The sequence below is a fragment of the Chelonoidis abingdonii genome, chromosome 1 (assembly GCF_003597395.2).
Source record: "Chelonoidis abingdonii isolate Lonesome George chromosome 1, CheloAbing_2.0, whole genome shotgun sequence".
Taxonomy (NCBI): domain Eukaryota; kingdom Metazoa; phylum Chordata; order Testudines; family Testudinidae; genus Chelonoidis; species Chelonoidis abingdonii.
Window position 1 is genome coordinate 324,280,377 of NC_133769.1, and position 21,239 is coordinate 324,301,615.

Here is a 21,239-nt window from a genome sequence, read left to right on the forward strand (position 1 = left end):
TAGGATGCATTTTTCAGGCCCCGGTGACTTGAAGACATCTAACTTGTTTAAGTAAATTGTTCTTCCCCGCTTTTTGCCTCTGATCCTACCTCATTTTCACTGGCATTCACTATGTTAGATGTCCAATCCCCACCAACCTTCTCGGTCTAAAACGAAACATGGAAGTCATTAAGTACTTCTACCATTTCCATATTTTCTGTTAGTTCCCCACACACACACACCCCTCATTGAGTAATAGGCCTAACCTGTCCTTGGGCTTCCTTTTGCTTCTAATGTATTTGTAGATTACTGTTACCCTTTATGTCTCTAGCTAGTTTGATCTCATTTTGTGCCTTGGTCTTTCTAATTTTGTCCATACATACTTGTTATGTGTTTATATTCATCCTTTGCCATTTGACCTAGTTTCCATTTTTTGTAAAAGGAATCTTTTTTGATTTTTAGATCATTGACGTTTTGCTGGTTAAGCCAGGGTGGACTCTTACCATACTTCCTATCTTTCCTACGCAGTGGGATAGTTTGGTCTTGTGCCCTTAATAATCTCTCTTTGAAAAGCTGTCAAGTGTCTTCAATTGTTTTTCCCCTTAGACTTGCTATCCATGGAATCTTACCTACCAACACCCTGTGTTTGCTAAAGTCTGACTTCTGGAAACCTACTGTCTTTCTTTTGCTGTTCTCCCTTCTACCATTCCTTAGAATCATGAATTCTATCATTTCATATCACTTTCACTTAAGCTGCCTTCCACTTTCAAATTCTCAACCCGTTTCTCGCTATTTGTCAAATTCAAATCTAGAACAGTCTCTCTGCTAGTTGCTTTCTCCACCTTCTGAAATAAAAAATGGTCTCCAATACATTCACAAAGTTGTTAACTAATCTGTGCTCTGCTGTGTTATTTTCCCAACAGATGTCTGAGTATTTACAGTACGAAGTTCTGTGCTTTGGATGATTTTGTTAGTTGTTTAAAAAAGCCTCTGCCACCTCTTTGTTCTGGTTAGGTAGCCTGTAGTAGACTCCTATCAATGACATCACCCTGTTTTTTACCCTTTTATCTTTACCCAGAAACTTTCAACAAGTCTGTCTCCTATTTCCATCTCAACTTCAGTCCAAGTGTATACATTTTTAATATATAAGGCAATACCTCCTTCCTTTTTTCACTGCCTGTCCTTCCTGAGCAAGCTGTATTTCTTAAGTACTGACGTGTGTGTGCATGCATGTCAAAATTAGAAACACAAACATTTTAATGAAAATCTGGTTTCTGATTCATCACTGAAATTCAAGCTTCTAATGGCCAAATCCTACTCCCACTGAAATCAATGAAAGCTTTCATGTTTACTTCAGTGAAACCAGAATCAGGCCTTTAAGCCAACCAATTCATTTTTTAAATAGGGATACAGTAATCAACTGTTTGCCACAAGCCTACGGTTGCCTACTGCACACTTAAGACACAAATTTAACATCAAAATGCAGTAATCTGTTAAAAAACAACCAACCAACCAACCCAGTACTACTACCTAAGTGCAAGGAGGTCAAGACCCAGAGGATCTCTTTTACATTTAATAGATGAAAGCTGCAAACTAAGGCTGGCAAATTTAGTTTTGGATGGGAGAGTCTTCTTTCCCTGGCTGCATCTCAGTGGTGGCCACCAGGCTCTATACTCACTGGCCCAGTCAATATTTAATCATTTATACAAAGTGGTACAGCTTCAACTGGGGTGGGGGGAGGGGAGAGAGAGAAAGCACACATGCAATCCACCCCAGACTTGCCATGAGCTGGGCACCAGCTGGTGGTTGGAGATGTGCCACTCCAGCTCTGTCATGTCCACCGTGGCCACACGTGGGATGGGGCTCCCATAGCCAGAGGGCTCCAGGAGCCGGGTCCATCCTCAGTACCAAAGAGCTTCTCCACGTGGCAGTGCACATTGGCTGGTGCTTGGATCACTCATCTCAGAGGGAGGGCGGGCTGGGTTCCAGAAATGAACCATTCTGACATTTACCAATTTTTTCCCAACCAAAACAATTAGCTAAAATTGACAAACTCACACAATGTTTTGATTGACCTGAATCCACATTTTTCAGGGAGAAAAAGGGTCGGATGAAAAATTTTGTTCAGTTCTACTTGGCAGAACACACTGTGTACTATGTCTTTGCTAAATGCTGCATTAACTGGTAGCCTGGCATCTATCAGCAATAACCATATAAAGTGTTTGGGAGATGCAAGTCTTGATTTCTGATTCCTCCATATAGAGAGCTCCACAATGGTACATCAGACCTGCACCCACATTTCTGATTAATGGGGTTATGGTATTTTACTTCAACATATCCATCAAACTTCCAAATATTTTCCTCTAAACCACACTCACTTGTCCTTTTTTTCTGACTGATGCTAAAAGTGGCGCATCAGAAATGAACACTTGAATGAAAGGGAAGCTGTATCCCCTACCCAGAAGCATTCTACATGCAGCTATGGAACCAGCAAACTGATCTTCAACTTCTTTGAACCTCCCACCTCACAAATTCCCATTACTCCCGCTGTTTCTCCTCCCCATCCTTGCCTGTCTCCCACGCAACTCCTGCTACTTCTCCAACCTTGACTTCCAATCTCATTCTTCAGTTTAGAACAAAATAATGAAGGGGCTGAAGGGCTCCCCTGGAAGCATGATCACTAAGCTATCAGAGGGGATTGTTTAAATTACTCCATCATGTTCAACAGAATTTTAACCTTTTACATCTCCCTTAATGCTACTCCCTCAGTGATGTGAAGTGGTTGTGCCTGACTCAAGGCAGTAAGCATCCATAACACTCTTCAAGCTAAGAGCTATTGGGCAATCATGTTAGTGTTTGTGCAACATTAAAAGAGGTTATTTCTTTCTGCACAAGTTCTGTGTTTATACATTTTTACTAATGGAGACATCTTCACAGTAAACCACCTGAGCATCACATAAAATGTTTATTGTTCATGTACATTCTATATACTGCACCAGAGGGACACCTTCAAGAATCTGCAAATACGTATTTCTTACATATTATTATACCTCATTATTTGTAGCATATTTGGGATCTGAAAAATGTATTTCTTCCCTTACCAGTTGTTGAATGTTGAGACTTTTCCCTCTGTTTTGAATAGAACTGACGCTTGGCCAAATGCAGGCTCACTGTAAGCAGGAGAAATTCTAACAATTTCAATAGGTACCTGCGTACTTAAGGAATTCAGTTCCTTGTGAACATCAACAGCCTTAAAATGACAATGCCACTTGAGTTACCATACTGCTTGAGTAGTAGAGAGAGTGAAAAGGTGTTTTATTGACAGAATTAACACATTCAAAAGGGAAACTAGACAATTTTGCAGGGGATACCCAGTTTTTTTACTTTTTTTTTTCCCCCAACTATTAGACAAAAATATCAAGAAGGATAAAGAACAGGTGAATACAGGTATAGAAGGAAGATAACTAGAAGCTGAAGAAATGAAAAGGCACAGAGCAAAACAGAATGAACAAGTGTGTTATATATATAGCCATAGCTTATGATTTTGCTTTTTGGTGTACTACATCTTTATATTTCTCAGAACCTACAGCAGCAGCTCAGACAGAATCTGGTACAGAAGAGACAACACTCCATTCTTTCATTAGGACTTTTTTTTTCTTTGTACATGGAAAACAGTACAGGAACTATAGAATGTGATTTTTTGCTTTATCAAGTGATGGCATAAATCCACTTTATATTGTGAGCTATATTACAGGCCTGTACATTTATTTTGTTTTAGACTCCCCTGATCCGGACAGCAACTGATCTAAAGAACATTCACATGTACTAGCAGATCTGTGCTGTGAAGCTCACTCATTCCCATATTTTTGATAAATGTAAAAAGAAAGCGGGAGAAAGGGGTTATTAGAGTATTGGACTATTAATAAGAGACTCGAGTATATGAAAAAATTTTTTTTACTTGTGTAATTTAAAAATAAAATCAAGAGCACATATCAGAAGGAAGGAGTTAAAATATCCCTTAGAAGTGAGGAAAGCAGAGCCCCCTGCCCTGCACATCCTAGCTTTCAGAGCCTGAGCTCCAACCTGATCTCAAACATGGAGATAGCTATTTTTAGCACAAGCCACTAGAGCCCAAGTCTGTGGAGCTGGGCTCAGACTTGCTGTCGCAGGTTTCTGCTGGCCATGTAGACATCCCCTGTGACATTCTATACTTTGGGGGAGCATGCTGTAACTCCTGTATTCCTCGTTTATATATAAATTATGATATTGCATATAAAACAGGCCATGTGAGGTATCAGGGAAAGGTTATGATCTGCTGAAAGTCACTGTTCTATCGAAATATGTACATCATTAATGCATATAAAGAGAATTGTATTGTATGATTATCAGTAAAACATGTTGTGGGTTTGGGAAGCACCCAGATACTAGTTCTCTGGAGACAATGGCAAGGAAAGTAACCAATGCCGAGGCAGGTACCAAACAACCCATCAACAGCTATTGTCCAGCAAGGGAGCTACAATTCAATGAGTCACCTGCAAGAGGCCACACCAGGCAAATTGCTCAAGCTTGCCTGGGGACTCAGCAATGCCCAGCAGACATGCCTGGACTTATGTTCTCCAATCACATGGACTGAGGGTATAAAACAGAACATAGGGGCCCCATGCTGCAAGCAACAAAGACACTCAGAAAAAGATTGAAGACTCCACCAGAGGAGTCTGGCGTAGGTTTATGGGACAAATCTTTATATTAAGGACTGCAATATCCAGTGGGGTGATAAAAACTGCTTAATCTAGATGCCGCCCAGTCTAATGGGTTGAGAGTTTAGACTGAGTACTTACATTTTATTTTATTTTGGTAACTAACTCTGACTTTTTGCCTATCGCTTAAAATCCATCTTTTGTAGTTAATAAATTTAACTGTTTATCTTTACCAGTGAGTTTGCCTGAAGAGGTTAGTAACGGTTCTTGCTCAGGTTTACAAAAGCTGGTGTATATCCACTTTTGATTGATGAAGTGGTGAATCAATTAATAATTTGCACTGCTCAAGCAGTGCAGGACAATATATTCCTGAGGTACAACGCTGGGAGCTAGGGGGATTTGGCTGGTGCCTTTCTCTGTGACACTCATGAGTGGTTTGGGAGCATTTATGCAATGTAGCTGGGTGTGGGGATCCACATGCTGTTCTGCTGAGTGATAACAGCGCCTGGAAGGGTTTGCTGCTTGTCACTAGCAAAGCAGAGAGAGAGAGCGCCTAGACTGGAGAGTTAAGGGGGCACAGAGGTCCCAAAGTCCCAGGCTGCACGCCGGGGAATCCCGTCATATTCCTTAAGTGTCTTCGTAGGAAGTGGAAACAGGTATCTCTTAGGGAAAGGAGGGCAAGTTGGATTCCTAATGAGCAACATGGGGATTATTCATGTTTCTGAACATTGAAGCCTGCCAAATAAGTTATAGCTGAATTACAGAGAAAGGCAGATATTGAAGGGTAGTGTTAGATAGCATATTAGGAGCTCAGTACAAATACTGAGATAGATTTAATGGATGGCAGCACAGGTGTCACCATGATTGTCAGGACTCCATTGCGATATGGATTGGTGTCCTTAGTGTTAGCTTCAGTACTTGCAGGGGCCTGGGAAGCAATTGTGGTGCCTTTTTATCATTTTAGGTAACCTTGAGGCATCTGTTCTGGGGTGAGATGTTGGCCTCTCTGTCCTTACTTTTAGCCACATCTGCTTCATATTTTGCTCAGATGGTGGTTACTTTGACCTATATTATTATTATAAGCAGTCTGGTTTCTGGCCTCACTTGTTCCTGCCTAGGAGGCATCTGAAAAAAAGCAAGAAAACAGTTCAGTTTCTGGGATGGGGACACTGGCATTTTTCTGACTTTTCTTAGCTTGGTTTGGTTAGTGTACTTCACCTCTTATCTCAGTTAGATTCCCAGTGCCCTGCAACTGGCATTTTGAGTCAGGAAAAGGAGATAGGGATTACCGAGAGAACACAAATTAAATCCTTTCTTAACACACCTCGGATACTAATATCTCACAGCTATGTGGGTATCTGCTCGTGTAATCTGCCACCTTCGCACTTCTTCCTCAATTTCTACAGGCAAGTCATTTAGCCTCTCTCCAGCTTTCCCCATCTGCAAAATAAGGATAATACAGATTTATCTATCTCATGTAGGTATCCACCTTGCAGCCTTCTGTTAATATAAAAGGTGGCACTCAATCCCATCTCCACTTGGTTGAAGTTTGTTATCTTGGTTGAAATTTGATGTTCTGCTACTCCTTGCTCCTACCGCCATTTATCTCTGTAGATTACCCTACTCTCAATTCAAATTTCTAGTATCTTCAAAGTGCTTCCTTCCACCAACAATCATTCTCCCTTCCAACCACACCCCCCCTCCGTGCACCAGTGTTTAGAGTTAATCAAAATCATTTCAAAGGGAAACTCTAAGGAGAAGCATGACAAGATTCTCTCCTACCTCCAATTCTCAGTTCTTTTCAACCATTACAAATAGAAGGTCAGCAGCTGCTTTACGGAAAAGTTGAGCAGTATTCGGCCTAGTATGCAGATGGCCAAAGGCTAGCCCATACAGAAATGCAGGTCTCAGTATACTTATTCCCAGAAGGTATGTTATTGCACCTATAAAAATTGCTTTAAAAATAAGAAACTAATTTATTTAGAATTAGCATGTTATGGTTTTATTAAATATCGATTTAAAAAAACATTTCTGTTCTTTCAAATAGTTTTAGTTTACATGTATTTTATTTTTTCTGAATACAAATGCTACAGGGACTGTAGACACCTGGAAACTTAAAATATAATTCTTAAGGCAGGGACCTATTTTATTCTATGTCTGTAGCACACTGTCAGGCACTTGATAAATACTAATAGAAACAGCTGCTAATCTAGAAGCTTCCTTTTATATTAGGTTCCCACATGCTTTGTGGTAATGAGAATAGGATTGGACTAAGTTAAACAGAGCGTAGTTCTACTACTGTACACACAGGATAAAGTGAGGGGGATACTAGCATACTCTCCTTGTAGTGCCCAGTATTTTATGTTCTGTAGTTTTGTGCAGAACCAAAGACATTTAGCTTATGAAATGCAGAACAATTTAAAAAACATTTTCTGCAGTGACAATGTGTCTAAATAAGCAGGGAAATAGAAGAAATGTATTCAATAACGCTGCTTAGGTTTTCAAAATACAGTTCTTTAAAAGTGTCTACCTACATTTAAAGTTTAATACAAAATATCAGAAAATAAAAGTAACCCAATACCTGTGAGATACTGTACTTTATGCATGTTAAAATCAGTTCCAAAGGTGTACTGCATAATTTCCGAAATGTCAAGAGTATGGATTTGTGAAAAATCTATTTTTATTTCAGAAACAAAATCCAAAGCATATGGATACAAAGGACAATATATAGGAGCTGCCAAAGAATATACATGCTAATTATTTAAACGAATGTGCTATTAAAAACAAGACTGAATACTTGTAGTGAGGCACTGATTTACAATGCAACATCAGATGCTTTGTTTTAGTTGCTACTTATATGGAATATTTACTGTATAATAAGTAAAGCACATTTATTTACCCTCTGCTGCTCACAAATTTGTTAATGGCACTTAGTGAACTAATTAGACGGAAGTCAGAACTTTTAGACGGAAAGATGTGAATCAGTTTAAGAACAAATTGTTCGGGTTCTACTGTTTTTGTTATGCACCTACAATTGGTAACATTCAGATTTGCATTCTTCACTGGTCATAATAAAAGTGATTGTTCTACTGTAGATACAAAAACCATTTGTTTTAACAACATGTTGTGTAACCCCTTGGACACAGCAGTATAAATACATGCTCTGCTTACATTATAGCATCCACCTCTGCTACCAAGAGGGGAGTTGCATCTAAATTAAAGGTGGAATTTTTCTAGTGTAGACAAGGTCTTTGTGCATGTGATGTCCATTAAGGGTAATCTAGAGAGTGCCAGCCTGCCTAGTACAAGAAACTGAGGGTGAAGAGTTCTGAGTTCTATTCTTCATTCTGCTGCTGACTCAATGTGTGGCCGTGTTTTAAGTTGTATGAACCTCTCTATGCCTCATATCTGTAAAATAGTGATGATGAGTGTGAGATCTACAGGACAGTAGTCAGGAGCTCATTCTAATCATGACTCACTGTGTTGCCTTGAACAAGTGTCTCAAGATCTACGCCAGTTTCCCTAGTTGAAAAATGGGTAAAATACTTACAATACCTACCAGCTCACTGATGTGAAGTTGAATTAATCTGCCTAAAGCTTTGAAAACAAATGGCCAGATTTTCAAAGCCCAGAAGCATGCACAGGTTTGCAATTGTGCACATTTAGGTATACACACTTCTTAAAGGCAGTCTTGTGAGCAAGTGTTACAATATTTGAAGTATTTAATAGAATTGGTTGCTGAAAGGAGCAAGTACATATGTTAAATCCCAATTCTGCAAAAATTTATGCATATAAGTTTTCAAGATCAGAGCCCTAAAATTTATAGTGTGCATTCATGGAGACAGATTTTGATAAGCTATCCCATAAAGCAATTTAAATCCTAAGTCTTAATAGCAATAATAATTCAACCTCTTTGTGAACTGTTCTGAGATCCTCACAAGATCCTCACAATGAACGGTATTACACAAGTGTGAATACTTTACCTCTAAGTTTGTTGCATTTTAGTCACAAACAGGACATATTAGTATTTAATGAAAATTTCTTCAGCATTGGTGACTCCTCCTTTGGTAAATAATTATTTAAATGTTTGTACAAACAGAAAAACTTCAAAACGATAAGATTAATATGCTTAAAATGGTTCAATATTTTGTTATGAAAGGTAAAATGTCAGATTCAAACATGAATATGTAGAGAGCTTAGAAAAAAGCAGGTCAGATTTTCAAAGGCCATCTTCATGCACAGGCTCACAATTGTGTGTGTTAGGATACTTAAGGAACTTGCTGAAGCAATTTTGGAACCGCTAGCAATTATCTTGGAGAATATCAATATCTGGGAAAATACTGGAACAATCTGTAACACCTAGAGCAGGGGCAGGCAAACTTTTTGGCCTGAGGGCCACATCGGGTTTTGGAAATTGTATGGAGGGCTGGGTAGGGGAGGGGGTCAGGACTCCTGCACAATTCAACCCGCTATTCCCTGACGGCCCCCGCAGGACTCCTGCCCCATCCACCCCTGCCACCTCATCCAACCCTTCATCTCACTCCTGATAGCCCCACCTAGGATCCCTGCCCCATCCAACCACCCCTTCTCCCTGACCGCTTCCGGAACCCCTGGCCCTGACTGCCCCCCCGACCCCATCCAATCCCTCTTCTCATTCTTGACTGCCCCCCCCCACCAGGACCCCTGCCCCCATTCAAGTCCCCCTGTTCCCCACCCTCTGACCGCCCCGAGCCCATCCACACCCCTGCCCACCCCCCCAAACTCCCCCACTCCTTGCCCCCTTACTGCGCTGCCTGGAGTGGTGGCTGGCAGCGCTACAGCCACGCCGCCTGGCTGGAGCCAGCCATGCCACCGTGCACCACAGAGCACTGGGTCAGGCTGGGCACTGCAGGTGCGCTGCCCCAGAGGCTGCAGCCCTGCCCATGGTGGAACAAGCTGATGCTGCAGGGGAGGGGAAACAGCAGGGGAGGGGCTGGGGTAGCCTCCTGGGCCAGGAGCGTCCCGTGGGCTGGATGTGGCCTGCTTGCTATAGTTTGTCCACCTCTGACCTAGAGGTTAATAGGGTGATAAGCAATAGCCAACATGGATTTGTCAAGAACAAATCATGTCAAACCAAGCTAATTTCCTTCTCTGGTAGGGCTACTGGCCTTGTGGATTGGGAGGAAGCTGTAGACATGAAATATCTTGCTATTCTTCAAAAAAGAACTACATAAATTCAAGGAGGATAGGTCCATCAATGGCTATTTGCCAGGAGGGTGTCCCTAGCTTCTGTTTGCCAGAAGCTGGGAATGGACAATAGGGAATGGATCACTTGATTACCTGTTCTGTTCATTCCCTCTGGGGCACCTGACTGTGGCCACTGTCAGAAGACATGGTACTGGGCTAGATGGACCTTTGGTCTGACCCAGTATGGCCATTCTTATGATTTTAATAAGGTTTTTGACACAGACCCACATGACATTCTCATAAGCAAACTAGGGCAATGCGATCTAGATGAAATTACTCTAAAGGGCCACAAAACTGGTTGAACAACTGTACTCAACAAGGACTTACAATGGTTTGCTGTCAGACTGGGAGGACGCATCTAGTGGGGTCTGCAAGGCTCTAATCTGGGTCTGGTAGTATTCAGTATTTTATTTAATGACTTGTATAATGGAGTGTAGAGTATGCTTATAAAATGCAAGGGTAACCCCAAACTGGGAAGGGTTGCAAGCATTTTGGAGGACAGGATTCAGACCTCGATAAATTGGAGAACTGGTCTGAAAACAACATAATGAAATTGAAGAAAAATGAATTCAAAGTCCTACATTTAGGAAGGGAAAATCAAATGCACAACTACAAAATGAGGAATAACTGGCTAGGCTGTAGTACTGCAGAAGAGGATCTCGGGATTATAGTGGATCACAAATTGAATATGAGCCAACAATATGACAGAACTATGAAAAAGGCTAATATTCTGGAGCATATTAAAAGGAATGTCACAAAAAATTACAGCAAGCTAGCAATATTGCTCAAGGAAGTAAAAATGTCATGCCTTATGTGACATAGTTAGATTTACCATACCACCACTGTAGAGAGAGCCAGATTGACAGAAGAATTCTTCCGTCAACCTGGCTACAACCTCTTGGAGAGGATGATTACCGACACGGAAATAATAAAATCCTTCCATGAAGTAGGAATCATCTACTGTGCAGCCTCGGAGGCATGCTGCTATAGTGTAGACATGACCTAAGACATGGGAGGTAATTGTTCCATTCTACTTGGACCTAGTGACGCTTCTGTTGGAGTAGTGTGTCCACTTTTGGGTGCCACACTAAAAGTGTGGATAATTGGAGAGAGTTCAGAGGTGAACAACAAATACGAAAACTTGACCTATGAGGAAAGGTTAAGCTTGGGCATGTCTTGAGAATAAAAGACTGAGGGGAGACCTGATAGCAATGTTCAAATATGTTAATGGCTGTTATAAAGAAGATGTGAACTCCATGTCCACTGAAGGTAGGACAAGAACTAATGGGCTTAACCTCCTGCAAGACAGATTTAGGTTAGATATTATGAAACACTTTCTAATGATAAGGATAGTTAAGTAATGGAATAAGTAACCAAGGAGGTTGTGGAATACCCATTACTGGAAATGTTTAAGATCAGGTTAGACAAGAACCTGTCAGATATGGTCTAGGCATACTTGGTTCTACCTCAGTCCACAGGGATAGACTAGATGACCTCTGAAGGTCTCTCCCCCAGCCTATGATTTTATGATTAATGTATAGCTAAAGATTACTAATTATGTGGGTAGATTATTCAGATACAACAGTCAAGCAAGCAGTTTCATATATTTCCCTATTTAGATTAGCATTAAGAGAAGCCCTTAATATTCACATTCTCAGAGGTGGTGGTGGAAACAAGGAAGAAGTGTCAAAAACCAAGCTTATGGAGTCAGAAAGTAAATTAACCTTTAACAGCTAGAGAAGAGTTACAGTCACTGCATATATTTTACATATAAAGTGAAGAGCACAGGAACTTTCCTGTTGGACTGCAGCAAGAATATGAAATGTAATGAAGATTAGCTTAATTTGCTGCAAGATACAGCAAGATACTCACTGTAATTTTGTAAGAACTTCATACTGGAACTTGTTACAGTGAGTTCAATTTGATATTTTAATGTAATACAGTACATTTTTATAAACTGAACATTATCATTGCAGAAGAACATGCTAACTAAATGTTAGCAATTTATATTTTTATACATAATTTTACTCTACTGTAGCTACTGTATGCAGATCTCAATATTAGTACATAAAATATTCACTTTACTTATATGTGGAAATGAGGATGAACCTAGAAGAGGTTTGAATATCAGAATGTCATATCTGCTGCACCTGTTTTCCATTGTAATAATGAATTACACGCTATAACCCAAAAAATAAACATTTAAATTGCAAAACTATAGTTTAAATTTACATTAATCATCTTTTATGATCGGTTGTTGTACATCCATATTCAATAAAATTTGATCTAATCATGCTTATGGACATATAACCAACAGCCCATAGCAGTTTCAACACCAGTTTTTCATGTTCTGTATAAAATGGACTTAAAGACACATCTTCCATAAATGTTTTCAGTGCAATTCTGTCAATGAAGAAAATATAAAGTTAAATTTCAAATTTTATTTTATAGGATAAAAAACTTGCATTTGCACTGCTGGAGTGTAAATAAGCTATTGAGGTTAGTTGTGCTAATGAAAGTTTCAAAGTCAGTTACTTAAACCAACTTTAACTGCCCTTACGGGCAGCAGTTCCCCCGTATTCATGGGTATAACTGTAGAATAGCTGAATACTGTGTAAAACTTCAGTAGAGGCAGAATAATCTACTTTTTGAAAATAAAGTTTTCAATGAACAGAAATTTTAAATTGAAAAAGTCAAAAGAAAACAGTCAAATTTCTTATGATGTAGTCCTGAAATCGGTAAAATCATGTTTCAACACTATCATCCTCTCTCACATCACTATGCTCTATGTGCTATCTTGCAATATAACTTAACAACATATGCTTTGATGGGTTATATGAAAATGCTCCATTATTCAATGAGATAAAGATTTAATAAGTTAGAAACTGATCTTTTTCACGTCAACTGCAAGGAACCAGAGGGAGAAGTGCACCTGAAATTATAAAAACGTGCTTGGCTAAGCATAAAACAACCACCTATACATTTTGGTTCAAAGACAGTTTGTAAAACTGCACATAGGATACTGCCTTACATATTTCATCTCTGTTCTTTGTAGATTACACCCAACAAACAAAAATGCAACAACTCTAAGGTAGCACTAAATAAAAGCGAGCTTCATTCAAATCCTGAATACCTGACTGCAAAAACCTACAGCTGGTCATTCAATGACAATTTAGCTCTTCATACCAAAAAAAATTTGGCTCACAAAAAATAAGTACAACAAACTCTTGGTAGAAGGTGCTTTCATGAGCAACCTACCATATACTACTGCTAGAAACGAGTTTCCAAAAAAAATTACATCCCATTTTCAGCACATTTTTCATAAACATGCAACTCACTATAAAATACAAAACACTTGGCTCTCAAGAACAGCTTTATAAAGACACACTGCATCAATAAAATTTTTTTCTTTGTGATTAACTTTACATTCTAATAAGAACTGTATTTTCATAATGTTTATATATCAGATTTCATATTATAATGTAGTAATAATTTGCTCTGTGTGAACATAATGTTCAGGAGGAAATATCTATACACATTAACATACTAGACTATTAAAAACTCATTCAGTTACAGAATTTTATTGATACAGTAGATTAATAAAAACTGATAGGGGAAGATAAAATGGATAGGGTAATTCAGTACATTATTTAATAACACATTTTTAAAATTAAAATATTTTAAATCCTTTCTGAATTTTCAATGCCACTAGAAGTCCAGAAAAGCCTGGCATCAATACTGAGGTGTAAAGTGAATTAGACAACTTATTTCACAATTTGAATATGTTGTATTATTCTATCAGACATTGTTCACTGGTAAAAGAAAGTAATTTAGCACTTTGATGACAGGTAGGTGCTTAAAAGTAAACTCTAGATTAGATACACAAAGGAAACAAAGATCATTCCTTTTCTCCCCCCCCTAAACAAATAGTGGCAAAAGCAAATGGCACTATTTATTCAACTGATTTTTTTTTTCACAGTTAAATGTCAAGGAGAGTACAAAGATGAACACTGACAGATATTGCTTGAGATCCATTCTAACAAACTTTTTTCTTTTTTTAAATCAACAGATCTAATAAACAGTTGGGCACTGTCAGTTTAAAGCCACTGATAAAAGCTATACAAGCACTTCAGAAATCAGAAACATTAAAAAAGGGCTATTTACACATTTCTTTTTTAGTTCATATGTCTACAAAGGCAGCGCACATTACACTTCACAAAAATCCACAGTTAATGATATCAACATGTGTGTGGCTAAAGCTTGTGACCTAGGGACTGCAAATGTAGGGGTAATAAATGTAAAGTAAGTTTTTGTCTTCAGCAACCCCATTTTGTGCACTAACAGCTTCATTCAGCCTCAAGCTTCAAATTATGAACATTCTTGGAACGTGGATAATGACATGCTTCCTCATCGCCTCTCTCTTTTGGAAGTTCTGCGACGTACCTGTTATTTGAAGAGAGAGTCAAGAGATTCATTTTATAAATTATTTTTTAAAATGTAATTAATTAATTTATTTTAAAGAAAAGCTGCACATACATTATTTTTAAAAAGTTTGTGTGTAAATGTATTCCATTATGAGAAAAAATGTTGAGACTGACAATGAATTTACACAGTTCTTCATAAGCTATGAAATAATATATTTATAGGAGCTCCTTAGGCCTGTTCTCCATCTAGTAATACCAAAAAACCACCCCTTTTTGGGAGATACCAGTTACCAAAAAACTGTAGATGGGCAGTTCTTGGAATTGGCCCAAATAGTAAACTACTAGTTAAACAGTTTTTGGGGCAAGACTTTGCATTTTTTGGTTTTGATTCTTATAAACTGTGCTTTTCTGCAATTACATCTGTTCTATAGTATAGAGGCATTGTTTGCAGCTCCCCAGTTTATACAGACTTGCAGTTACATGAGGGATTAAATCCTGTGGTTAGATACAAAAATGCTAGTCTATCATTCCCAAATTTAAAACAAAAAACTTTCATGCTTATCTGAAGAATTAGATAAAGACCGAATTTTCTGAAAATTAAAAGTAAATCTTCTAAAGTTTAAAGGAATGAAAAATACTTATTTAAAATTTAAACTTGGTATCACATATGTTCCTTGGATCTGCCAAGCCTAAAATTCATAAAAGTAACAAGCCTTAAACTTGGCACAATTACAGATACTGGTAATCTCTCAGAACTTAAATTATTGGAATTATCTGTCATAGAAGTTTCAATGTATGCTGTAGAAGCAAACTGAGAAAATATGACTAACCAGCAAGAAATACTATTTTCCACATCAACTTCTAAGGCCTGTAAGGACTCCTGCAGACTTTCTAAACTCAGCAGGCAGGTACTCAGGGATTGCTTAGCAGCTCTTTGACAAACAGGAACTAGAGGGGAAAAAACAGTTACTCACCTTTTCGTAACTGTTGTTCAAGATGTGTTGCTCAGGTCCATTTCATGGTAGGTGCACATATGCCCACATTTGCAGGCATCGGAGATTTTTGCCTTAGCGGTATCCATAGGGCTGGCAGTGCCACCCCCTTGAGTGCCATGCTCATGCGCTGGTGTATTGGGTGCTGCTGGCCATATGCCCTCTCAGTTCCTTCTTGCCAACAACTCCAACAGAGAGGGACTGGAGGGCGGGTAATGGAATGGACATGAGCAGCACCTCTTGAACAACAACAGTTACGAAAAGGTGGGTAATCGTTTTGTCTTCTTTGAGTGCTTGCTCATGCCTATTCCACTGTAGGTGACTCATAAGCAGAATCTTTGGAGTGGGCTCAGAGTTCACAGCTTCGCAGATTGTAGCACACCTCTGCTAAAGCCAGTGCCATCACGAGCTTGCTGGGTCAGTGCATAATGCGACATGTCTTCCGTCCACATGTTCTAGGTCGCGGCCTGACAGATTTCTTGCACCAGCACCTGTACAGGGAATGCTGCCCATGTCATCTCTGACCTAGTCAAGTGAGCCATTACAATTACCGGCGAGGGTATCTTAGCCAGCTCATAGCAGTAATGGATGCAGGCCGTGATCCAGGACGAGATCCTCTGGGAGGACACAGGGTGACCTTTCATCCTATCCACCACCGTGACAAACTGCTGCATTGACTTAAGGAACAGTTTTGTTATATGTAGAAAGCCAGTGCCATCTGATGTCCAGGGTGTGAAGCCTTCATTCCTCATCTGATGCATGGGGCTTCGGGCACAGGACGGGTGAAAATATATCCTGGCCAATATGAAACTGGGACACAACCCTGGGCAGGAAAGCCGGGTGAGGATGCAGATTCACCTTGTTCTTGAGAAAAAGAAAAAAAACCCCAACAACACACATATAGGGTGGTTCCAAAGTGAGCACCCTGATCTCTGATGGATCTATGGGCTGATGTTATAGCGACCAAAAAGGAGACCTTCCAGGACAGGAGGAGAGATCAGGAAGCCAAGGATTTGAAGGGAGGACCCATGGGTCTGGAAAGCACAAGGTTCAGGTCCCGGGGGGGAAACCAGCTCCTGGACATGTGGGTAGAGGCACTCCAGCCCTTTCAAGAAATGCACCATCATATGATGGGCGAAGAGGGACCTGCCCTGGACCAGGGGATGCAGTGCTGAGATGGCCGCCAGGTGGACCCTGACGGAGGAAAATGACAACCCTTGATGTTTCAAATGCAACAAGTAATCCAGGATGTCCTACAGCAAGGCTTGCTCGGCCCAGACACGTCTCTCCGAGGCCCGGCATGCAAACCTTTTCCACTTCGTCAGGTAGGTTGCCCTGATCGAGGGTTTTCTGCTGCCGAGCAACACCTGCTGAACGCGGGCCGAACAAGCTCTTTCCTCTGCATTCAGCCACCCAGTCAGGTGCAGTGCCACCAGGTTCGGATGCAGCAGGTTGCCGTGGTTCTGCGATGGCAGATCCAGTCGAAAGGGCAGCAGGAGAAGGGCTACTGTCGATAGATACAACAGCATGCCGAACCAGTGCTGACAGGGCCACAAGGATGACTCTTGCTCTCTCCTGTTTGATCTTCACCAGGACTCTATGGATGAATAGCACTAGCAGAAAAGCATACACGGGCACCCCCCATCCACGGAATGAGGAAGGCGTCCAAGAGGGAGCCCTTGTCCAGATCTTGGAAGGAGCAGAACTGGTGGCACTTCCTGTTCATCCTGGACATGAACAAATCCACCTGGGGAGTTCCCAACTGTTGGAAAAATCAACCTGACCATCTCCAGATGGAGGGACCACTCGTGGTGAGAAGAGAAGGTCACACTGAGATGATCTGGAAAGATATTCCTCGAGCCAGGCAGATGGGCAGCAATTAGATGAATGGCATGCCACACACAGAAGCCCATAGGCTGAGCGCCTCCTGACAGAGGACTGAGGATCTGGCCCCTCCCTGCCTGTTGATGCAGTACATAGTGGCGGTATTGTCAGTCAGGACCCTGCACTACCTTGCCTTTCAGGTAGGGCAAGAATGTCTGGCAGGCCAGGCGAACTACTTTGAGTTCCCTGACATTGACATGGAGGGCCCGATCATCCCGCAGCCAGTGGCCCTGGGTGCTGAGTTTGCCCAGGGGGGCTCCACAGCCGAGGTCTCCATCTGGACCCCTGAAGCACCGACTTGGGATCCAACCACCAACTGGGATGAAAGGATGTGGCTTGGTACTGTGACCACTCTGTCCAGGGAGTGTTTGCTAGGGATACAGACCAAGGCCAGCCACACCTGCAGCAGATGCAGATGAAGTCGAACATTGTTGACCATGTACATGCTTGCAGCCATGTGCCCCACCAGATGCAGACATGTGTTGAGACATGTTGAGGAAGCACAGGTCCAGAATGGGTCTGAGGCCCCTTTTGCTTCTGGGATTATGAAGTACCGGGAGTGGAATCCCTTTCCTTTCTTGTCCCGAGGAACCTCCTCCACACAGTCCTCAGACACAGGAGGTTCTCGACCTCCTGAACAAGGAGCTGATCATGAGAAGGGTCCCTGAAGAGGGACGGGGAAGTGGTGGGGGTGGGACAGAGGATTGGCCAAAAATTGCAGGGTATAGCCCCGCGATATTATGTACAGGACCCAGAGGTTTGATGTAACCCACACCCAGGCCAAGCAGTAGGGGAACAGGTGGTTGAGGAAGGTAGCAGACCCAGGGAATTGGCTGGGGCATCGCTCTCAATTGTGCCATCAAAACAAGTGTTTCAGCCCTGCAGAATGCTTGGTCTGGCCAGCTGGCGCAGGCAAGCAGGAAGTAGAAAGGTGGCAATGACGAAAAGCAGTGCCCCATCCCTCCTAATTGCAGGTCCAGGGCAAGACTGCCAGGACCTTGATGGCAGGGGCGGCAGGAATGGCTTATGTGCCAACTGAAGTGTGTGGATATCAACGAACGGAGGGTGGCCTTGGTGTCCTTCACCCTGTGCAGCCTCACATCAGTCTGCTTGGAAAACAGACTGTTCCCATCAAAGTGACCTGAAGCCAGGAGCTGTGCTTCATAACTGGCACGGATGCGACCACCCCGGCTGCTGAGTCTGCCGCAACTCATGCCATCTGAAGAGCAGAGCGGGCCGCCAAGGTGCCCTCCTGCACCAGAGTAACAAACTCTTGGGCTGAGTCCTGTGGGAGGGAGTCCTTGAGTTTATGGAGAGAGTCTCATAAACTGAAGATACAGTGGCGCAGGAGGGCCTGGTGATTCACCACCTGAAATTGTAGACTTGCAGTGGAATAAATTTTTCTTCCGGACAAGTCAAATCTTTTTACCTCCTTATTTCATGGGGTGAAGTTGGTGTTCTCCTGCTTCTCTTTTTCATTGGCCGGAAAGACCACCAGCGAGTGGGGCTATATAATTATTCAAAGATTTTGGCCAGCACAAAGTACTTTTTCTCAGTCTGCTTTGAGGTGGGAGGTGTATATACAGCACCTCTCCCTTGTACAGTGTATCACTATGTACAGTATTTACAGGGTGTCTACCAGATGCCTTTGGCAATTTTTAAGACCCCGTCGTGCACGGATAGTGCAATACAGATGTGGTGAAGGCTGACAGCACGCTGAAAAGTGTCCTCTTCCTCAGCCATCTCTTCCACTTGCAGGCCCAGGTCGTCAGTCAGCTGCCAGAGCAAAGCCTGATGGTCCTTGAAGTCGTCAGCAGGGCTGACACTGGAGGGCCCAGCGACTGCTTCGTCAGGGGATGACTAGGAGTACTGAACCTGTGGATGGGGGGCTTGTTCCTCCTTCTCCGCTGGAGAGGATGAGTTACGTGTAGGTGCAGCCTCCCGAACCTCGGATACAAGGTGTGTTTTCAGACTGGGCCCGGTGCCGATGATCACTGCTACACAGCTTTGACCGACAAGTAAGCCGAGGGGGACAACACCATGACTGGACCCCCCCAGGTATTCCAACATGGCCCCTGAGCAGGCCACTGTCCTGTTTATCATCACTGTCCTGATGCCGCCACTGGCTCGGATGCCCAGTCTCGCCACTGAGGTTGGGGTGATGGGCTGAAACGCCCCTCAGTTCTGGAGGAACCACCTTCTGGAGATCACATAAGGGCTGTCCAGGCCCAAGTTTGCCTTAATACCACCGACACTGGAGACCCATGTGCTGGGGATCGGTACCAACAGCATGGTGAGCAGGGGGAGTGCCAGGGAAATTGGAAGTGGAAAAGAGATCATTCCCATGGCGGTGGTGACCGGGCACAGCATCAGGACGACGACCTCTGGGACTGCGGCCGACTTCGATAATAGGGAGACTGGTGGCTCTCCCTTGGCGAATCACATTGCAACAGCGGCGACCACGACGCTGGAGACCGAAGAGAAGTTTGCGATGATCTAGACGATGGTATTGGTGTCCATCGGTATGGAAGTGGACAGCACGCTGTTATCTCAAGGAACCAGTAGTGCTCCACCGCTCCTTGGGGAACCTTATCGACTTGCTTGAGGAGCTTTAGTCAAGACCTGCAACACTGGTTATGCTGTCAGCATGGGCAGAGATTTGAGCTCCTTCAGGATCTGAGTTTGTGACGGTGCTGGGAGAAAAGTTGGCCCTGTACCACTCGCTGAAGTCAGAGGAGGACCTTTCCCCACGCTAACAGCCTCAGCAGGAGATGGTCGACTGTGGGGCTCCACTGTGGATGGGCAACTTGGGGCAGACTCTTTGCTCACTGCCACCTTCTTCGTCGGCGAGCTGTGTTTTTTAGCCCTCTTCTTAGGGACCAGCAATGAAGAATGGTGCCGGGTGGGCAATGGTGCCGGTGGTGCACTTTGCGCTGATGTTGAGGTGCTGGTCAACCTATGCCGGGCGGATTCCATAAGGAGAGCCCTAAGCCTGATATCCCTCTCCTTCTGGGTGCAAGGCCAAAAAGTTCTTACAAATCTTGCACCTCTCTTTAATGTGTGCTTTCCCCAGGCACTTGAGGCAGCTGCCATCGGGGTTGCTAATAGGCATAGGTGCGTTACAGGAATTGTAGGGCTTAAAGCCAAGGCTGTGGGGGGGGAGGGGGAGGAGACAATTTGCCCCAGGCCCTGCTAGGGCCCCATGAGCCCTGGCCCGGTGGCGGTCCAGGTCTTCTGTGACATTTCGGTGGCAGGGGGCCCTTCAGTGCTGCCGAAGACGCAGACTGCCACCAGGTAAGTACAAGTGCTGCAGCTCCCCTGCTTTGCCCCTGGCCCCCTGAATCCTCTGGGTGGCCTTGCTTAAAGCCCAGAGACTGGGACATGCCCCACTGGGAGCGAAGTCCCCACTGGGATCCAACTCTAACTACAACACTTAACAGGTACTTAACAGTAAAGATAATGATGTACAAGCCTAAAGGCACAAAGTCCAAGATAAGGAAAACCGCAAGTCCTTGATGAGCAAGGAAAGGCACTCCAACTGACCACCACAGGCAGTAAGAAAGAACTGAGAGTGCACAGGGCCGACAGCGCTTGATATACCAGCGCATGAGTGCTACACTCAAGGGGGGAAACAGCCGGCCCTATAGACATGGCTAAGGTAAAAATATCCGATGACTGCACACGTGGGAGTGTGCACACCTACAATGAAATCAACATGAGCAAGCACTCGAAGAACTTCTGTTCAATTTACTGAGCTCCTTAAAGTAGCCATATGGTTTATACCATATAAATATAGCTATATTTTACCTACAAAGAACTTTATAATGGCTGGGCAGTTGACGTGTTGAGACCACTGCCTATCATGTTGACCAGTAGCATCTTTGTTTCCTTATGCTCCTGCTGTCTGTACCCACCTTATTTCTCTTGTCTTACATTTAGTTTGAAGTTCTTTGGGGCAGGGAGAATCTTTTTGTTATGACTTTTTACGGTGCCTAGCATAATGGGGCCATGACCCATAACTGGGGCTTCTATATGCT

General features: G+C 42.7%; 1 protein-coding gene across 4 annotated transcripts in view; it reads right to left on the reverse strand.

Moving 5' to 3' along the window:
* Window positions 1-12,865: 12,865 nt before the first annotated feature.
* The window catches only part of PDS5B (PDS5 cohesin associated factor B), a 281,843-nt gene continuing 273,469 nt past the window's right edge, over window positions 12,866-21,239 (reverse strand). For 3 of the 4 annotated variants that reach the window (XM_075061644.1, XM_075061643.1, XM_032782003.2), the window contains one exon: window positions 14,212-14,345. In XM_075061644.1, the coding sequence (XP_074917745.1) occupies window positions 14,310-14,345 (36 nt within the window). In that variant the 3' untranslated portion in view covers window positions 14,212-14,309. Of the gene's footprint in view, window positions 14,346-21,239 lie in introns of all 4 variants that reach the window. The other variant, XM_032781999.2, reaches the window with a different exon arrangement.